At 46.2% G+C, this 21032-nt stretch overlaps 1 protein-coding gene and 1 long non-coding RNA gene across 6 annotated transcripts in view; one reads left to right on the top strand and one right to left on the bottom strand.

Moving 5' to 3' along the window:
- Positions 1–21032, bottom strand: part of TECTA (tectorin alpha) — a 161446-nt gene that overhangs the window by 51705 nt on the left and 88709 nt on the right. The window contains exons 9-14 of the mRNA XM_023239201.2: positions 19101–19165; positions 15560–15693; positions 12446–12733; positions 8581–8718; positions 8071–8236; positions 3745–4157 (exon numbers count right to left, since the gene is read on the bottom strand). Of these exons, the coding sequence (XP_023094969.2) occupies positions 3745–4157; positions 8071–8236; positions 8581–8718; positions 12446–12733; positions 15560–15693; positions 19101–19165 (1204 nt within the window). The remainder of the gene's footprint in view (positions 1–3744; positions 4158–8070; positions 8237–8580; positions 8719–12445; positions 12734–15559; positions 15694–19100; positions 19166–21032) is intronic.
- LOC109491843 overlaps positions 1–21032 on the top strand; it is a 63006-nt gene that overhangs the window by 28957 nt on the left and 13017 nt on the right. For 2 of the 5 annotated variants that reach the window (XR_002736120.2, XR_006586046.1), the window contains exons 3-4: positions 404–519; positions 4827–4873. This is a non-coding gene — a long non-coding RNA (uncharacterized LOC109491843). Of the gene's footprint in view, positions 1–403; positions 520–2128; positions 3221–4826; positions 4874–4955; positions 5042–21032 lie in introns of those variants that run through there. The other 3 variants (XR_006586048.1, XR_006586049.1, XR_006586047.1) reach the window with 3 other exon arrangements.

Raw genomic sequence — 21032 nt, 5'->3', positions numbered from 1 at the left:
CTCATTTTCTTCTTTTTCACATTTAACACGCCCAGCACCTGTAGACATCACGTTTATAGTCTGGGATGGGAAGGTTATCCTACGTCAGTCCTAGATGGGACACACTGTGAGTGCACAGTCAATACATTGGAACTATATCGATTTCGGGCACACGGGAAGGAAAAGGGTCTTTACGGCCACCATTGTAGCTACTTCCTCAGTCTTCTAGGAAGTGAGGCAGTAGCCTATCTAAGCATCTCTCCAAGATTTACCATCGCAGATGTCTTGTGCCATGGCCTGCCTCTAATGGGGGGGGGGGGGGGGGACCAAAAAAATAGGCTTGAGAAATAAGCTATCCTACAGAGAGCTACAATTAGAGAGAAAAACCTAGGAATTGATCGATCTATCCTTATCTCCTATGTAGCAGTTTAGCCGACAAGGGTGAGAAAAGCCATGTTATAAGGAAGGTCAGCTAGCAAGAGCCCTGGATGACCATCATGTACTGTCCATGCTGAGACGGAGAATGAACTCTTCCCCAAGGTTAGTATAACTGTAAGTTCCAGGTATGCCCACTGACCAATGCTGGCAATGGCCAATGTCACCTGCCAGCCATATAAGCTCTGAGCCTCAATTTCCTCAATGGCCTCCTCCACTCTCTCTCAAGCTCCTGCTAACAAAGGGCAGCCTTCTGTGTCTCGAAGCAAAAGCCATGGGGTGAACCGTCTCTGGATATTACAACAGTCCCCCCGGTTCCTCTGCATCAGATCTTGTTCCACTTAGACTGACATAAGCCCTAGGCTGACCACAGGCACCACCATTTCCCAGTTTCTACCCTTCTCCCTGGTGTAAGTGTTCATTGCAACCCTGTTCATTCCCAACAGAAAACATGTCTCCGTTTAAACCACCGATTAGAGAGATACTGTGTCCCCTACAGTGCTCTGAGAAGGAGCTCTTTGGTGATTTCTTCTTTCATCCCGCCGGCCTCAACTCTTGACTAGTCAAGGGTAACTGGACCTCTTCTCATCACTTCCCTTCTTCTCCCTGTATTCTAGCCACTTTCCCCTCTGATACTGTCTCTCCTAGGATGTGGGTACTGGGTGGGAGGGCGGGGTGAGGAGAGAGAACTAGAATTGTAGAAGCATAGGTCTTAGAATTAAAAGGGATTTGGGTGGCAGTGGAAATGTGGGAAACAGCATGTATTAGGTGCCCACTGTGTGCCAGGCTGTGTACTAGATGTCACACGCGGCTGTTCTATTTCATCCCCAGGACAAACTCAGAAGGACCTTATCATCTTCCCCTTTTGCAGATGAGGAAATTGAGGTTCAGAGCTTGCACAGCTGGGAGGTGACAGGGCCTGACTCTCATGAGCTGGGCTCCAAAGCCACTGCTTTCTGCTGCCTTTATCCCAGTGCTAAGGAGAGGTAGCCATACTGCGGCCATAGAGCCCTGCCTCCTAGACACTATCACCCCATTTTACAGATGGAAAAAAAGAAGCCCAAAGCACACTCAGCCAGCAGTGGTCACACAGGGATTGTGCGGATCTGACCCCAGAGTCTGAGTTCTTCCTCCCCATATGCTATTTGGCCTTGAAGCCCTTTTCAATGGGGCACCCTAAACTACCTGAGTTTATTTGGGGGAGAAATATGAAAACTGATAAGTATTAGCTAGAAGGAGACATTTATTATATTATGGATGTTAGTTGGCTGTCTTTAGCCCCCATTAGCATATGCAATCCTAAATTGTTTGCTTTGTTATTTGCAAACAATCCAAAGGGGGGAAATCCATATACAGGAACCAGTCCCCAGCATATGGAGAAAGGGGATCTATATGTTGCAAGAACAGATCTTACTGGCCATTCCGGCCAGGCCGAGTGTGTCTGGAGAAGTCAGCTGCCTCACAGGCATTTCAAAGCCTCCTTCTTGCTTCCTATCCCTCTCCCTGCCTGTCCCCATTTGACCCTGGGTGGGGGCTCCACTGTCCGTGGAGTCACCCCCCCCCCCCCCCACCCAGCAGAGCAGGTGTATCCAGAGACACTGGGAAGCCGTTTGGCCAAAGGAAAAGGAAGCCATTGTTAGCTCACAGTTGGAGTCACATAACCTTTTCTTTCTGAAACATTTACATTCACGTCCACATCTCCCTGTCGCTACAGAAAATTGAGGAATCCGTGCCCTATGCCTGGACGATGGAAAAGAGCCACACAAAATTAGCAGAGCTGCTGGGCCTGAAAGAAATGGCAATGCTCCTTTCCTTCTGAAAAAAAAAAAAAAAGTCTGACTGTGAGTGAAAAAGATTTTTAATCAAAATGGAAAATAGAAATAAAGCATAAAGCTTTCTTCCTCAACTACAGATATCATACACATCCATCCCCACAATGCAGGCAAGCAGGAGAAAGCTGGGGAACATTTTTCTGGCTTGAAATAGTAGCATCTATCTACAAGAATAAGTATTGTGCTCAACAGCACAATAGAAATTTAAAAGGGAAAAACGTCAAACTTCCGTACCCCCAACTCTGACCTTGATTTCATATGCAGAACTGTCCCTAGAGAGACTAACCAAATAACAGGCAAATTGGCATTTCGGCCACAGTAAAACCTCACTTTTCTAATTATGACCATGATAAGCTGCACAGACCTAGGCCAGGCAGAGCCAGAAAAAGTGGAATTAGTTCCTCGGTCCTGCCTTTTGTTGGACATGCTGTGTCAATTAAAACTACAACACATATTTAAAAAAAAAAAAAAAGAAAGAAAGAAAGAAAGAAATCCCCGCATTGGCATCAGTTCTGGTTTGTAATCTCTGTAATGACCTCCATGCATGGGGATTAAGGATCGCACGGGGTTGCGCAATCAACCCCTCGTGGTCTTGGTTATTATTGCTTGAATAAATACACGGTTGCAGCAAGGTTTTCATTAACATTATGAAAATTGGGGCCTCCACAAATTGAGTAATTGCCAGTGGCTTCTTGCTCTCCCTCCTTTGCGGATGTGCCTGCCTGAAATCCAGGTGGGCAGTGACAGGAATCATTTGCATACGCTCAACGGACCGGCAGATATCCACTTTCCCCTCTCTTATTCCAGGCAGGAGTGGGAACCTGTTGGAGGGTGTTTGGGCAAAGCCTTCTCAGAACCTTCCCACCGGCGTCGTGAAAGAGCTCAGCAAGCCTGCTCCCAGGGGGGGCCCTCACCAGCGGTGCCTCTGGAAACACCAATCAATTTGGAGCTTTTTCCAACAATGCAGCAGTAGATTTTGGGCAAACAGGACGGGGGGGTGGGGGGTGGGGGAGGGTTGTTAATGAAAGGCCGTACTGAGTTATGGATGTATATTCTGTGTTGGCACACCATCTCCAGGGCATGACCATGTGGCTGCTGCTATATTGCAAGCCAGGTCCCTGAGAAACTCAGCCTACCTCTCTTCCCAGTTACTTCTGAGCTTGGACATGTGGGCATGTATGCGCGTATGTGACAGTGTGTGTGTGTGTGTGTGTGTGTGTGTGTGTGTGTACGTATTTATGAGGTAACCAGCAATTTCAGTGTACTTTAAGCTATATAGTAGAAAGAAATATCAAGGAGAGAGCTGAGGTTGGCTCTTGTACAAATAAAATTTAGCCTAGTTAAAAAAATGTCACAAGCTATTTGCAAGGAAAGCAGAGCCCTGAATCTCTTCCGTACAAACATCACACAGTAGAACCAGCAGATGTGAGGAAGTCTTCCCCCGGCTCAAGATTCTCCAGCTTCTCCAGCTTCCCAGGAGGGCTGGAGAGGGTCTCACCTTGACTTTTCCATAGCTTCCTTTGGGGATGAGAATCTTGTAGCCATTCACCTCCACAGAGAGCTCCTTCACCCAGGAGACGGCTGAGCCTCCGCGGTGTTCGTTTTTGGCCTCCACGCTGAAGAAGGGGAGGCTGGAAGTCTGCAAACATTGTCGGGCCAACAGGTAGGCACAGGAGCCTTGGAAGTGGAAGAGGAAGCCATCAAAAGTGTGGTAGTGTGGCTCTCCAAACACCACACACGTGCTGGTCTCCACGGGGCTGCAGTAGAAGAATTTGCCTTTGGGTTCGCACACTTCGTAGGGGCTGCAGGAGGCCTCCTGGCAGTAGATCTCATTGTTGAAATCTAGACAGCGGCATTTGATGGTACAGTTCAGGTCATCCCAAAACACCTCCCCTCGCCGAAGGAACTGTCCTGGGGAAGAATGACATTAGAGCCAACATTTATTGAGCATTTACCCTCCAGGCCAGGCGCTGGGCTGAATGCTTTTCCTGCATTCTACCATGGAATCCACACAAGAGCCCTATTTGGCAGGTATTATCGACCTCACTCGATGAAAGAGGAAACTGAGGCTAAGGGGAGGTTGAGTCACCAATTCAGCCCAGAGCGCTCAGCCCCTCAGGAGCGAAGCCAGGGTTCTAAGCCGAGGCTGTGGGAATCCAGTCTACCTCTCAGCATCATCGTCTCCACGGCTAGAGAGCACACTCTCATTCAAGGGAAGACACGTCATCTTAATCCATGGCAAAGGCTGTGACGCACGGGAGTCATACCCTTCCTTCCAGGAAGAAGAAGAAGGGTACTCCAGAAACAGGCCCAGCTTTCCCTGGAAACTTAGCAACACAGATTCCTCCCGTGCTAACTTGTTCACTCATCCATTCATTCAGCAAACATTTGCTGAGGGCCCAGTATGTGCCGGAAGAGATCAATAAGCATGAATCAGGAGGCAGACACACAAGTTTAAATCCCAGGCTCCCTGGGAGGGTTCTGGAAAGGGCTGATCTCTAGCTTCAAGGGCTCATAAATCGTGCAAACACTGCTTAGGCAGAACGTACATGATACAAGTTGCCTTCTCTCTCACCCTAGGTAGGCCCTGTCCTTATCCACCGGCAGAACTTCTGGACAGAATCCAGGTTAGGAGGAGAGTGAGGTTGGGGGAGGGATGTCCTTTATGGGATGTACTAATTTTAATATGTGCTACTGTTTATTTGGCAGACAATCAGGCTTTGAAACAATTCCCAGGGGCGCCCGGGGGGCTCAGTCGGTTAAGCGCCCGACTTCGGCTCAGGTCATGATCTCACGGTTTGTGGGTTTGAGTCCCGCGTCGGGCTCTGTGCTGACAGCTCGGAGCCTGGAGCCTGCTTCGGATTCTTTGTCTCCCTCTCTCTCTGCCCCTCCCCTGCTCACGCTCTGTGTCTCTCTCTCAAAAATAAATAAACATTAAAAAAATCAAAAAAATAATAAAAAATAAAACCAGTTTCCTAAATCAAAGATCTCCCCCCACCCAAAACTCAAACTTTGCCAGTAATTAATATCAACCCTCAACTGAAAAGGAAGCGTCTCTGGGCTGGGGCCTGCGATCTTGTCCTCGGCTGGGTCAGAGCCAAGAGACCGAGAAAATGGTCACAAACCCCGCAGCCAACTTCCAAGACCACCGGCTTACTTCTATCTGCCTCAGTGTTCTAACCTGTAAAGGGCGGGGGGCAGTGCTATTTTCTCATCCCTGTCCCATGGGGAACAGCGATGCCACAACCAGTCCACATACACAAGTTGATAGAGGCGGAAGCATGTGTAAATTGAAACATGTCTGAAAAGGAAAGCATCAGAGGCGCAACATGAAGAAATGTAAATGACGTCCTACATCAGGAGTTGACTGTTTGAAACTGTAGTTTGGAAAGATTGGTCAGGTTCGTCTCTAGAACTGAGTACTCAGTGAACAGCATAGGCTGCAAGACGATCCCAAGCAGAGAGCATGGGCGCATCCGGAACAGTCTTTTCTGTATCCGTGCAACAGGAAAGACGATGTCTCCACAGGCAATTATGTTTCATACCTGCTGAGAATAGAGCCCAAATGTGGGATAATAGATTTATTCACGTTCCCAGCAGGTCATATGCATCAGCCCCGAAGACAGGCCCCGAACCTCAATGCTCTTTGGCACCGGTCCAGGCTGCATATATTTTAACAGCCTCCGCTAAGTATGATTTCCAGTCTCTGCTTTCAGGCTTCCAATAAATGAGAGGCAAATGCCTTTGAATAGAGGAGGATTGGACCAAAAGGTAGACTCTCTGAGATAATTCTGTTTGCAAAGCGATGATATAATAAACCAGCTCTATGCAAATCTCCCCCTGCTATCACCCAGGCCAAACCCGATTCTCATTAGATTGATATATGTCTAGTGGCACATAAAAATGCACAGCAGTCTGTATAAGGATATTGAATTTGCCCTGTATGTGAAACCCAAACCCATAACTCAGGAGGAAAAGAATGAAGTCAAAGTGGAGACTTTGTACACGGCTGGCATCCGACCAACTCCACAGCTCTGCAAGCCAATGTTTTCCATTATCACGGCATTTCATTCCCAGGGCTCAGGCGAGAGGCTGTCACTGGGCACTCAGGTTGCACGGCCACAGCCAGTCGGCTCTGTGATGCTTGGACACAGGGGCAGAGGCACTGGGCACGTCTAGTCCGGGCCGTCAAGGGGAGATAGAGAACATGGCATTGGTCTCGTATCTCTCACAAGACCTTAAGTGGAGCTGTATTTACACTCTGTATGGGAGCAGGGCACGATCTCTGCAAGACTGGTGAGCTCAAGAGCTAGATTCTTTCCCAGCCGGTTTCATACCGGCTTAGCTCCAAATCATTCATTTGCTAATTTTGGAATGTGGAGGACTTCAGAGAGTCTACGGAGACAAGGATGCCCAGGCATGTAAATGCCCATCTTTACAAATGACCTTTCGTTAGAGCCAAGTCAAGAGGTTTGATAAGCCTGGCCGCAGTGCAGGGAATGGGGAAGGAGGCGTGGGCATCTCAGACCAAGTGGATATGGTTTTTCGGTCTATCACACAAATGGAAGCTGAGTCAAGAGAGAACTCGGAGGCCTCCCAGGGCTGCTGAGACATGTAGGTCCCCAGACCATGCTTCCTATCGGAGGAGGACAAGAGACCTCCTGAAACCTTCATCCCAAGCCAAAACTTTCTTAAACATCTGCATTTCCCCCCAGGGTCTTCCTCTGTGCTTCCACAGCCCCCCTACCCTCTCGTCCATTACAATGTGGCCTAGACTGTGTCATCACTGTCCCCTGGCTGTCTCCTCTATCACAGCAGTGTCATGAAAGCCAGAGTTCCTTCATGCCCAGCACCTGATGGAGTGGAGCCCCCCTGCTGGGGCTTTCTAATGTTCTTTGGAAAGAAGCAATGAACGGCTGGCTGGCTGGCTGGCTGGCTAAACGGATAGATGGGCAGATGGTTGGGTGGACGGACAGATAGACAGGTGGATGATGTCCTGATTCCAGTTGCAGGAGTCTCCACTCCAGAAGCAGAAATACGAACAGAAATACGGCTTTCTGAATACTTTCACACACATAAGAAGCAGGAATCTATAAGCCAGGATGTTCTTGTGAGAGTCCCGGGCTGTTTTGCACATCCAAAGAGGTTTTGGATAGTTTAGAAAAGGCCCCAAACTTTGGATGCCACCGTAAAGGAAGAGAGGCTCAGCTACAGCTTGTTCAACACAGACCTAAAGCCAGCTTTGATTCTCCCCAAACTCCTGTATGTTTTGCCGCTGCAGACAGGAGTTTAGGAGACGCTACCCTGAAGACGATGACACTTCCCCCCGTTTCTTTCTAATCACACTAGGGAGTGCTGATTTACTCCCGTGGAGATGTGGCAACGCTCTGATCTCTCCCACTTCTGCAGATCTACAGGGTGCAGATGGCAAAGCAGGAGTGAAGAGGAGAAGAAAAATGGAAAGGGGGGGGGGGATGGCAGCAACAACAACAAGAATAATGTTAAGCAGGAGGGCTCCCTTCTGTCCCTCTGGCTGAGCAATCGCTCAAGAGCCACGTCCACTTCTGCGGAGTTATTTCGAAGGGGAAGCTGTGTTCACACCCCAGGCAAGGACTTCGAAAACCGCTGTGGAGCAAATGCAGGGTTTCAGCTCCCGGTGTGATGAATGTGCATGCTAAAATTACCTTGATCTCCATTACCCAGCTGAGAGATGTCAAGAGTAAGGCATCGGGAACGAGCCCGCCCCCGTGGCTTAAAAGCCTGCCTGTCAATCCACAGCAAGCAAACCCTGCTTTGCCATATGGAGAAGAGGAAAAGCCTTTACCTCTGGAGGTGCAGCCATTGGCTGGGTCAATTTCCTTCCCGTCAACTTTGAATGCCCAGCGGCCTGGAACATTGACGTTCGTGGTCTCTTGGATATTCACAATATCAGGGGTTCTTGACCCCGGGAGGCTGAAGAAATTGGTGAGGTTTCCACCATTAAATCCTGCCTAGAGCACAAAAGGAAGGCGAGACTTGAACACAAACACCAGCCTTGTGGGTTAACTGGCCCTCGTACCTTATTTTCAGATTCCGGCACATTGAAATCAGGAGACCCCTTTTCCTGGAGTTCCGGGGGCCACCACTGCAGGTGAGAAAGGCCTGCCTAGTTCATGCCACACCCACATCAAGGTACCACAGATGGGCAAGATTAGCCTCTCGGTCCACCTGCAGAATCAGACACGCTTCTCTAGCTCAAAACCGTTGGCAGGGTTCCCTCCAGCATGCTGAGCAGCCTAAGCAAGGAGAAGAGTACCTCGGAAACAGGGTGGACATGAGATGGAGAGCCACATACCTGTGCCATCACTCCCCCAAGGCCAGTCAGGGGGTCACCGCCGCTCGCTGTCCCAGTGGTCCAATTGATTTCATAATAATTGAAGAGCGTGAATGTATAGGATCCATCAGACACCAGGACAGCCTGGAAGGTGTTCACCTACAGGATGGCAGTGGGTGGTCTCATGACTTCCCTTCCCAGAAGCTCCTCTCCCCAGCCCCCTCTACCCTGCACCTTCCCTGCCCCCCAGCAGCTCAGAGCTGCTCCCATGCCAGCCCTCACACTCTGCCTCCTCTCTGAATTTGTTCTCGCCCCCAGTCGGGAAAGCAAGACATGTGGGAGCATGCACCTGAAAAGAGAAATTGCCTGAGGAGAACCTAGGGGCTGACTCAGCACCCCTTTTACAGCTCTGGTTCAAACCAGAGAAGTCAGAGGCCCCACTCGCCTTGTGATAATGCGTGAGCACCTATAGATGGCAGCATGAGAATAAACTATAGGAAGTGGTCCAGGCAGGGGAAGGGCCACAAGCACCTGTTCCCTGAGCAGGTTGGATGGGGCGTCGGCAGGCGGGGAGGAGGGCCATCAAATGCCCGTCAGTGTTGACTAAGGGCCAAGGTCTGCACTGTGCTCTCTTGCGTCCTGGAAAACACCCGCTAATCTTGGTGAGCTGTCTCCCCTCTTTAAAATGGAAGTTGGAATGTGGTTTTTAAAACGCACTTTTTGGGGAGAAACTGCTCTTCTAATTGAGCATTTATGTATCACTTTATATCTGCAGAAATCTCAACACCCGCCTGTACCTCAGACCAATGCTAAGGGGGGTAATTTTTTTGGCCCTTTCTCATCTGAGAGCTTAAAAGCCGAGGGCTAAGGGAGATGAATTGCTGGACATTTTGCAAGGATCTAGCGACAGAAGATGGGATTCGAGCCGGAGCCCCCAGTCTCTCTCTTAGTGCACTGTCATTACACGCGGTCTTCATTTTCACCTTTTTAGGATAGAGATGTTATGTAAATTCAAACAAGCCTCGCAAACAGTTTCCAGAAACAAGCCGTAGCCAACTCTGTCCTTTACTGTTTCCCTTGGTTAATCCCTACCCCTCGACACAGGTTTTCAGGAAATGCAAATAAAAGGAGGGCTAAAAGAGAGGATGCTGACCTTTTCCATTCAAGCCTCACACTTTCCCCAGCTGCCTGATACCATCGTGGCTAACGTTCCGTCAGACACAGAGGAAGACCCAAATTCTTATCCTGTGTAATCAGACTGGGGTGGAGGATCTTGGAAGCCCCAAATCTCCCATCCTAGACAGTCTCGGGGAGGGAGACAAGGTACAAGTAAAGAAAAGCCCTTTTTGTAAATGCGAATTCTCTCCTCGAGCTCTGTGCCTGCCATAGCCGATGGCGTTCATGATAGGGTCGGGCTGGTATATGCCTCTACTCTTTGGCCCAGCTCAACAAAAGAGTTAAGTGGGGCACCGAGGTGCCTGAGCAGTCAGCTCGAGATTTTGCTCTAAGATCACTGCAGGGTCAGGTTCTGGAGACAGGCATCAAGTCAAGGTCACAGGAGGTCTGAAGAGCAACCCTCCTCCAGACTGGGATTCTCCTTCAAGGAGGATATCCCTTCTCCTGAAATAAAGTTGGAAATATCTCTGGTGCAAGCAGGTCTTGAGAACAACCCAGAAGTCACCCCAAAGCCAACCAAGCACCCTAACCACCCCACAAGGGCTGGCTCACCCTCGCGCACGTTCTGCCTCGCTCTCACACACCCTACACGTACGTATCTCCTCAACATTTGCTCTTAGGCTCCTCCCGATCTGTTTTTGGCGAAACCGTGTTTTTTTCCATTCTTGAAAAGCCCTTTTATTTTGCAGAGGACTTTCAGTGATGCCTGGAGGAGGAGGCAGCTGGAGGGGAGAGTCCAGGAATTGGAGTGAAGGGATGTTAACTTGAACCTTGCTTGGCCTCCTGTGAGGTTCAAATCTCCTCGCTTGTCACTAGGGCAGCTCACTTAACTTCTTGGGCCTATGCCCCCACCTTTCAGGTGGAATGAGTTTTGCTTACTACACAACATCCCTGTGGGGGCTAAATGAAATGCACAACTAGCCTATCACAGCACTGGGCTCACAGTAAGCTCTTAATAAACATTAGTTTTCCCTCCTGAAAGTAGAGATGTCCTCTTCTCTCTTCCTTGCTATCAGGCTTCCAATGAATGGCAACTTCCACCTCTAAGAGACTTCTCACGCCATTTGCTTATTTGGCCCAGTGATGTGTGTTCCTACAGAGGAGGGGAAACCTGGGGTGACGACAGATGGAAGAGGAGTCAATTTAAAAGATAGAGATGGATGGACACATCAGCAGCTTGGAAGGCTTGTACCATCTTTTCTCCAAGGAGCCCAAAGCACTTAGCTGTTGCCTCATTCATCCTCATTGAAAGAGTTCTTACCTAGCCCCAAAATTTCCTCCAAAGTACAAACCAGAAAGTATCTAAATTATCTTGCCATTTTTATGGCCAATGGAAGTTTTTTTGGAAAAAATGGTGGTCAGCATTTGATGGGCATTTCTTCTCCTTTTTCCCCCCCACTGACACTAAAATTTATCGATCACTAGCATCCTGCATTTTAACGTTGTAAGGTATGAGGCTTGAAGGACATAAAACATCACTCCAGGAGTTGTTAGCAATCCATAACATGACAGAGGGAAATGTATGCTGCTTGAGAGGTTATTTCTAGCCAACACATCCACTGTTTAAACTTGCGTCTTTCTGTTCTCCAGAACCTCTTAGCGGTAAAGTGCATTCTCATGCTCTGGGGTCAGAAGGTTCTAAAACACAATGTGCTCAATGCGGGCAGCCGTGAATGGCTGGCCCAGCACTTTTCCACCTCTGCCTCTAACTCAGTAGTTTCTATTCCATCCCTAAACAACTGACTCATTGCCAAGGAAATTGGAAAACAGATGGAATTGGAAATAATGCTAAGAAAGCAGAGGGCAGAGTTTTGAATGTCTTTGCTTACTGGAAATTATACAGTTGGAGATACGTCTGCTCCTTCAAAAATCTCCACTGCCAAAGTCACCCAAATGAGCTGCAGACTTTTGTGAAAACTGTGTTCTGTCCCTTTATATAGAAAGTTGATTATCTCTACGATAATGCCAGTGATAATCTTCCTTATTTGACTTTTATTTGACTGCTCATTTGGGATTTCAGAGCAGATGTTGAAACTTTATTCATGAAACGCTTTAACTGCCCACTTCAATTAGCATCAAATATGAATAATTCCAGACCTGGTCACAATAAAAAAAAAAAAAAAGGTCATAACATAATAAAATGAACCAGGTAGGTCATTTGTACCCAAATCCAGCCCCCTATTTTCCACTTCCTACCAGGCTTTGTAAAAAAAAAAAAAAAAAAAAAAAAAAAGCAATAAATAAATAAGTAAATAAATAAATAAAAAATAAAATAAAATAAAATAAAAAAGGAGGGGGAAGGAAATCAGCTGATAGAGAGAGGCATTTGTGCCCCTGGAAAGAAAAAAAGACCTTTGGGTTCCTGACAGGCCCCTAATCATGTGGCCTGGATAGGGTCACAGGACCTCAATCACTCTCCTGCAAAATAGGAATGCTACCTCCTGCCAGAAAATTATGGAGAGGCTCTTTTTAGATATTCGTAATGATAAGTGATAGAGATGACACATGCGAGATAGCATTACAGCTGACTGGACTGCTCAGGTATGATATCTCCCTCTGTTTCCTGGAAAGTAGGTGGCAAGACTCATTAGTTTAACTCAGGAAACTGACACTCCTCAGCTCTAACAATTAGACTCCGTCACAGCAGTGAAGACGGACAAGAATTAGACGTCAGGATAGGAAGTGGAAAACAGAAAATTTGAATTATTACAGGTGTGGTACTGCTCCCTCCATAAAACGTGACTTCCTCCCATGTCACAATGAAAACCCAAGTGGCAGAGAAGGTTGCCATGTCTTTGAAGTACTTCCTGATGTCCTTGGTGGCTCTTTTCAAGATGACAGGGTCCATGGTCTCTCTGTAATAGATCTCTCCCCGGATTCCATTGTGCACATCTGCCCAAAAGGGAGCAATGAAGGCCCTCCCATCCGTCAGGGGAAAGGATTCTGGCGTGAACTGGCTCACTAGCACATTGAAGGAAACTACTCCGTTGTTATTGACCTGAAAAAATAAAACAGGTTGGCCAGAATGGATCTGCAAATGTGACGTCAGAGTCACAAACCAGTAGAGACATTGGCCTAATCATATGAATGAAAACAACTTTTAAACCACTGAGTTGGAACCCCCAAACACCAGCTTCCAGCACTCAACGAGGAGGTTCATTTACTCCCAGACAAACTCATTGGTTTTCTTTCACTTCCAATTTGTGGTCAGCCTCATTTCTTATTAATAATCAGTCTTGTTTTCATGTTCTTTATCCTATCTCTGTTTACACTTATAAAATGCTACCGGGGTGTGTGTGTGTGTGTGTGTGTGTGCGCGCACGCGCATTGGGCCAGGCAAGAGGTAATGTGGACCATAAAGAAGATCCAGCATGACAGATGCAAAATAGTTAGAAAAACAACAACAACAACAACAACAAAACCATGGAAGCAACAAGTTAAATTAAAAAATTGTTGAGCTGTATATTACACCTTGATTCCTAGTAGAAGAGAGTCAGTAAAAGCTAAATCAAATACTCCATTATTGAACTCAGATCTCAGGATCAACCATACCCTGTTCTGAATGAGGCATTTAAAGGACGGCTATTGATTCAATTGACTTCACAACCACTCTGTATCCACATCAAGGACGAGGTTACAACCTACAGATGCCCAATTCCATGATAGCTCTTGTAGTCTGATGGCTTCTTTGTATAATCTCTGCATAAAAATGGAGATGTGAAACCTATACGTTGTATATGTAAATGACTATCCTATGGTGATTTCTTCATGACTTGCAAAAGGCTCAGTAAGCTTATTAAATTACTGAGCCTACTGCAAATCAGAGCCAATATGCACACTCCATTGATGCAGGACCTGTACACAATTCAGCCTCTGCCTGTGCCTGCAGCTCCGTGAGATTGATTTAACCTGTGGCTTGTACAACGGCTTCGACAGCAGAAATGTCTGGGATGGGAACACTTGCAACACCTCCAGAAAACCTGGAGATCACTTGCCTATACATTTAATTGTTGGTTGCATCCTCTTAATCAGTAATATTATGGACATTAACAGTGACCCAGATCCCAGCGGTAAGTTATCAGTGCCTGGGCCAAGGGTGCATCAATCTGTTTGGGGAGCCACAGTGTATGGTTTGGAAGGGAAGTGGAGATCCAGCTACAAGGATGTTAAGAGCCTCTTGGGTGCGCGAGAGAGCCAACAACCCAGAGGAGAAGCTCGAAAAAGATTGCACGACTCAGAGCACTGGAAACCCAGGGAACATTTTGCCCCCAAATAAGTCTACCCCAAATTAAGGATGCTCCTTTTGCAAGGGCAAGAATTGTTCAGACTCCATGAGACAATAGAGGAGAAAGAGCAGCTCGATGAAACGCATGTTTTCTAGAGGTATGGGAGACTAAGGCTTCCAGAATGGAAGTCCTGTACACGTCTCTCATCTCCAAAACCAGCTCAACGCATTCTGAAATTTACAATCGGCTGTTACAGACTAAGGAGGCGCTGCTGTAAGTGGACCCCAAAAGGCATCTCAGGATGCCAGAGCAAGGTATTGGCTAGGAAATAACAGCTGTCATTAAGACTCACAGACTAGCGGAGGGAGGTGGTATCGACTCACATGTGTTTTGCTTATATTCTGTAGTGAAGATCAGAGGTTCTCAGACTTTTGTGGGCCTCAGAATCACCTGGAGGGCTCATTAAAACTCAGATTACCAGGCTCCCTTCCCAGCTTCTGATTCAGCAGTTTGTGGGGGGGGGGGTGCCCTGAGATGTGGCATTTCTAACAAGCGCCAAAGTGATGTGGATGCTGCAGGTTCAAGGACCACTGGTTCGACAGTGGAGGAGGGAGCCACTTTCTGATAGGTGTCAGTCCTTAGAGATACATCAAAGTGTGGGCAATACAGAGGTCCCAGGTGCAGAGATGGCCAGAGACAGAGGCATTGGAGTTTCAGTTCTTCCTTCAGGGCAAGACACAGAATGGAATGGAATGGAATGGAATGGAATGGAATGGAATGGAATGGAATAGGATAGGATAGGATAGGATAGGATAGGATAGGATAGGATAGGATAGAATAGAATAGAATAGAATAGAATAGAATAGAATAGAATAGAATAGAATAGAATAGAATAGAATGTGATAGAATCTACATACACCTCACCCCATGCTTTAAGGCCAAAGATAGAGACAGGTTCAGTTTCTCTGAACCTTCTCAGTGTGCCACCATTCACTAGCAACAAACTCAAAGACCTAAAAAAAAATCATAATAACCTGAGAACACAGGTGCCCAGGAGAACTCTGACACAAATGGTACCATTTCTTCATGCAGGTTTGAAAATGGGACCCCATGGCATAGCTCAGACCCAACAAAGACGGCCAGTTCTGCAAACAACTTACATATAATAGTTGATTACCCCTCTACGATGCTCTGGCTCTGTTCCAAATTGGTAGGAAGCTAAAGAACAGCAGATGCCTAAACTTTTCACACCCCCAGAAGGGAAAGAAAAATGATATTGCTCCTATTGTGGTTCATTGTATCTTTTTATCTTGTCGCGTAGCAGAAATAATGTTCATGGCATCGGGGCCTCTGCTTCACTTCTGTGTTTAATCACCCACAAAAGCAATTTATTGCCCTGTATACTCCTCTACTATGAACATTAGCCATTAAATATACCTTTGACTTTCTTAATCATAAAACCTATCAGCTCATGAAATCTCAGAACTTGTCGTTCCGGCTGGCAATAAATCTTCCATTCCTGGAACCCTGGACGAAGGTGTTTAAAATGTTTTCCTTAATGATAAACAAAGAGCAGAGCCCGGCTCTCCTCCACTTACGTAGACGGTGCGGTAAGGAACGCCAAAGAAGAAAACGGGGATGGCCAGCTTAATCTCGGATGAGCTTCCGTCGTCTACTTTCGGGGTTTTTGTGTCATTCTGCCAGAATGGATACATGAGCTCCCTGGGCTGAGCTGTCGAGAGAGACGGTGGTAAGCTAGATGGCAGGGCCCTCTTCGCTTGGCAAGCTGCTTCCCTCCCACCCACTAAAGCCAGCTTCTTTCAGTGAGCCTTACAAACTAAATGCAAGTCAGACTGCCTTTTCGTTTATCCTAAACCTAAGCTGTACACAATGCATTATCTTCTGCCTCTGGAAAGGAAAGTATGGGAGCAATGCCATTTCTCCTTAGGAGAAATCACTTCATGCTTTGTTTCTGTGCTTCCATACGTTCTGGAGAGAGCAACGGTTAAAACTGTCTGGAGGGCTGTGAAATCACCCCTGCCTGGAGCTCTCAGAGCACTGAGACGGGGTTTCTCCGTCTGGCAGGGCGTAGGATAGCTTCATCCTTGATCGGAAGGCAAGCTGAGAGACGGTGGCCTGTGGCTATGAACCTCCTTCCTGGCTTAAGAATTTCACTATCCTGTCTTTTCCTGAAAGGAGTCCCCTCCTCCTCCTGCACAGTAGAAGATCCCAGAAGGAAATAAGCAACAGTTGGAGCCAGGACAAAAGTGGGAGGAGAAGGTTTGTAGTAACTGGCCCGCAAATGAACTCCATTGAGCCCAGGCCCTGCGAGAGGGCTCTCTGCCCAGTTCCTATTGACGAAAGACAGACATGGGAGCCTCTGGGACGAGGGAGGCTGGGCCCCGAGAACTCTTTGGAGAGGAGGCACGGGGCTCTTACTCATCAGCCCGGTCAAAGGTGAGGGTCATCGCACGAACACACACAGCTCGCCTCTGGTAAACCACATCACCACCCATCCTGGCAACCCGGCTTATGTCTCAGAAGTGTCTCTTCCAAACTCTTGCAAAGGTGGCCTGGTTCAGCACGAGAGATTAGACCATTTCCCCAAGGTCTGTGTTACCGATGATCAGGTCCAATGGCTTCTATGAAATAATCTACGTTTGGGGGTGTATCTTTTCTCTGCCTCCGTCCTTTCTTGTCTTGAATGAAAATAGAACCATAGAGTATCACCTTTTCTTCCTTTTTTTAAGTGTTAACTTTCACGGCCAGTGGCAAATCCATTTGGGGCTTCTGGCCATGGATCTTGAGCTACCTGCTTGCAACACCCCAATCTCAGGCGAGGTCCTCTCCTTGAGAAAGTCCCTGCTCTGTGCTGATGGTGCTGATAGGCTGGCGAGCAGCTGGCCAAGGACCGTCCTGCTCCTTCGGGAGCTTTTTAGTGAGGATACGACAGCTCACGTAAGGGAGAACACACAGGGACCAGAAAGGACTACAGCAGGGCCTGGCCAAGTGCCAGCTTCTCTCTTCCTGGAGCAGGGAATGAGAGATCTGTCTGGTCAGAGAGCTAATCTGTTTCCAACGGCTAACATCAGAGGAGAACAGGGAAACTAGCCCAGTCATTAGTGCACGAGCATTGTTCCCCGAGCCCCGGAAGTCTCCAGGAAGCCAACCAAATCGGACCGTTAAGGAGGGCTGTAGCTGCTGTAATCAGGAGCGCAGCCGACGTTCTTTATTTAATGCCACAGTCAGCAGGCAAACAAGGGCTCTTTAAAATTCGTCTTCACACACACGTAACAAATTCCAAATTCCTAGAAGGTAGGGCCTTTTTAAAAAAAAAGTCTCTTTATAATCCCTATCATGGCGTTATCCATAGACACTTATTAAATTTGAAGGGTGATGCACTTTCTTAAATTAATAACAACAAATCAAACCATGTCATGGATTTATCTTTCATAGGGGACATTTTAGGAGTCGTGCCCGAGTATGAGTAAGGGCTGAAATTCATGCTGAATTGTAATCATTTTAATGAAAGGATTAATTCAGATTCTGGGAAGCCTTGGCCAGTCTGTCTAGGAAAAGGAAAGTCCATACCTCTCAGGGAGGACGCAGGAAAGTGCGGTCCTGGAAGCTATCTCTAACTTCTTTCCTTGCTCTAAAGGTGAGGCAAATTTGCAAGATTCTTCTCTTCATGAGTGAACCTAACCAGTTCATGATTTTAAACAGGAGAGAATGAATCGTTCAAATTTTTCCATTTTAAGAGTACAAATCAGGGGCACCTGGGTGGCTCAGTCGGTTAAGCGTCCGACTTTAGCTCAGGTCACGATCTCACGGTCCGTGAGTTCGAGCCCCGCGTCGGGCTCTGGGCTGATGGCTCGGAGCCTGGAGCCTGTTTCCGATTCTGTGTCTCCCTCTCTCTCTGCCCCTCCCCCGTTCATGCTCTGTCTCTCTCTGTCTCAAAAATAAATAAAAACATTAAAAAAATTAAAAAAAAAGAATACAAATAATAAAGATACCAAATATTGTCAGTACTTGATAAATACTTGTTGAATGAGAAAGGTGCTTAATAAAGGGAAGTAGCTTGAAACTATAGTAGTTTCCACCTTCAAAGCCATCACTATTCTAACAAAATACAAGTTGTGAACAGCATGGCCTATCATTGACAACAGAATTAACAAAAGAAAAGATGATGCCTACCCATGCCAGCTTTAGGCTGAGAATTTCACAATAAATATATAACTATGCTCCCAGAACTTTTTTTTCTCACCAAATAAAACATAACTTTCTTAGAGCAGGTGTAGGAGGCTAGGGTCCATAGGACTCTCATTATTGTGGGGTTTCACACTATAGTTTGCATAGTATCACTGTTTAAAGTTACCCACCCGTAGCAAAAAAATGTTAGGGTTATACACGCAGTATAGGTCTGTTCACTCAGACTTGTAAGCATGTGTCAGCTGAACCCAACAAACAAACAAAACCAAGAAAGATGCTTTAGAATTTTAGTCATAAAAGTTTCAAATCTGTATAGATTTCCCCATCTTTCTTCTCTAAAATACAAAAACAGTAGAAAGAAATGTATGTAGCCTCTCACCTACCCAGGGCGATGCTACCCAGAGAAGATGAAATTACTGAGGAGAATAATTTTCACAGTTCACTGCAAGTTTTAGGTTTTCTTGCCATTGTACAAGGCCACGAATATACAAGTCAAAGACATAAATGCCATTGGGAATTCCTGATTTGGGCTAAAACAAGTATATTTTTAAAATACCCTTTAAAACCTGAGCCACTGGTTAAATGCCCTCATTGGAATCAATCATCAGGCATGGGGTGCACATGAACCTATACCATATACTTTTAATGAAAATTATTTACATTATTTTAAAGATCGACTCCATTAACCTGGGGCAACCTGGCATATACAAATTGTGTTTGAAGTTAAATAAGAAAAAGGAAGAATCGAAGTGAACACCATTCAAAGTTAATGAAGTTTGCCCTTGACCACGGAGTGTGAGTTACATTTTTCTTGCTGTATCTGTAGACACATGTCCACCTGCCCTGACGATTACAGTTCCAACAAAAGTATCTCTTTATAAATTCAAGAGCATGCTAATCACGAGCTTTATGGAATTCTGGAGTACTCACCTTGCTGCTGTACAAGTGCGAAGATGAAAGAGACCCAAATTCTAAGTAATGATGAATAATTCATCCTGGAATTTTAAAAAGAAAAAGAAAAAAAAAATCCCCAGCTTGCCAGAGTAAATACAACACCAGGTGTGTTTGGTAGCAAATCCCAAGCCACATCACAACCATCATAGAACAAATTCACATAACAGCATCAACAGTTCTGCATCAGGTTGAAAGTCCCTGAATGCTGGCAGGTCCTCCCGAGTTCAACGCTTCACGAACAAATTAGACTCCCCCATGAGATGCCAGTTTGTAAGTACAATAAGATCATTCAAATTGCAGGAAATTCTATGGAATCAATGAAGGTGGCAAGGAGTAAAGGAATGGCGTCTATGCTGTAGCTACCAAGGACGAGAAATAGGACCAGACTCTAAAGAGGCAGGTCCTGCGTTGTGTCTCTAGAACGAGCATCCGTCCTCTGTGAGACCTGGCTCTCCTCATTTTTAAAATAGCTTTTGATCAGGGGCAAATAAAAAGTTGATTAAAGCACAATGTATTTCTGCAGGTAGGAGAGGAGGATTTAGAGTTTTGGCATCGCCTTCCCTCTAGGACAGAGCCAATCCATCATTTTGAAGTACGGACCAGATTCACAGGCAATAGAAGACTCTGTCCACTGACTTTCCTTAGTGAAAGGAACGATAGACACGTTGGTAATAGAGAGGAACCACGCCAGGATTGCTCCTTGGCATTACAATAAAAATAGAATCCAGTACATAGCAAGCAAGTAATTAGTTCCAGCAAATTAATTAAAGCAGGAACATCACAAAAGTGAACTTGTTTGCATCTTAGTTACAATCACTGAACTGGCGGCTTTGTCCTCCGTGAGGAGCGTGGATGGTCTGTGCCGCTCCACAAAGCTGAGATGCGCACACAGAATGCAAAGATCCAAGTTATGCATATACCTGCTTGAGAACCAAGTACACAGGTAGACCCTGCAGTCTGCTCCGATAGAATTCTCAAAAACTGAAAAAAAACCCTCCTCTTATTATTGGAAACTACTGCAATTTTTCAGCCACATTTTCATGGAAAATCAGTGAATTTACCCTGGGAGAGTTTTATTGTAAATCTTCAATGTCAGGTATATACATTGAAGTCTCAAGCACACAATAAATATTAGTCCGTTTGCTGAAAATGGTAGTAAGACTAACAGAGATCACACGAGGCTTTAGCAGAGGGAGCTGCCATGCGAGTTTAAGACTTGAGCCTTTAGGGAAACAGTTCAGAGAGCAGTAAGGAGGATTCATTTTTAAGTATTTGTATTTATGAAAAATGTCACTAACCTGTTCTGTAGAGACTGGAGGAACTGTCAGAAATATTAAGCCAAATCTTGGGAAACCAGGCAAAACTTAGGTAAGACAAGAATTCATGTCAGTTCTCCCCTACTTGCTGCCGATTATTTCTGATTCCTGAAATGATGTCTGAATCCCCTCCTCGCAAAACCAAAAATTCAGTTAGTCCTGTGTTAGAGTCAGATAAGTGTTGAGTTGCAATCAAAGGTTTTTTCTATTGATTAAGGAAAAGCAAATCTAAAGATCAGTTTCAGGATTGCGTAGAGAGGTTCTTTTCCTGAAAAACTAGACCTTTCTTTCCCCCTCTTAAAAAAAAAAAAAAAAAGTAGATTCAGATGGAAATGTCAGGTAGGAGCTGAAACCTTGGTCCTTTCTGATCAGAATCACTTTGCGCTGAAAAACACAAAAGAAAACCCCCCTTCCACCTTTGTACCCAAAAAAAAAGGCAGCTGTATAATGTTACAGAATTAGCATCCACCAGCATGGGATTAAAACTCCAAACAAAGCTGCTGCCTCTAACGTTTAAATGAAGGTGGTTTTCTACTAAAGTCTTCCCCCCACCCCAGTTGCCACAGATAGGCTCTACTCTGTTTTTCTACCC

Source organism: Felis catus, chromosome D1, assembly GCF_018350175.1.
Source record: "Felis catus isolate Fca126 chromosome D1, F.catus_Fca126_mat1.0, whole genome shotgun sequence".
In the NCBI taxonomy this organism is placed as follows: Eukaryota; Metazoa; Chordata; class Mammalia; order Carnivora; family Felidae; genus Felis; species Felis catus.
Note: the sequence above shows the minus strand (reverse complement) of the source record. Positions and strands in the feature narration are given on the sequence as shown.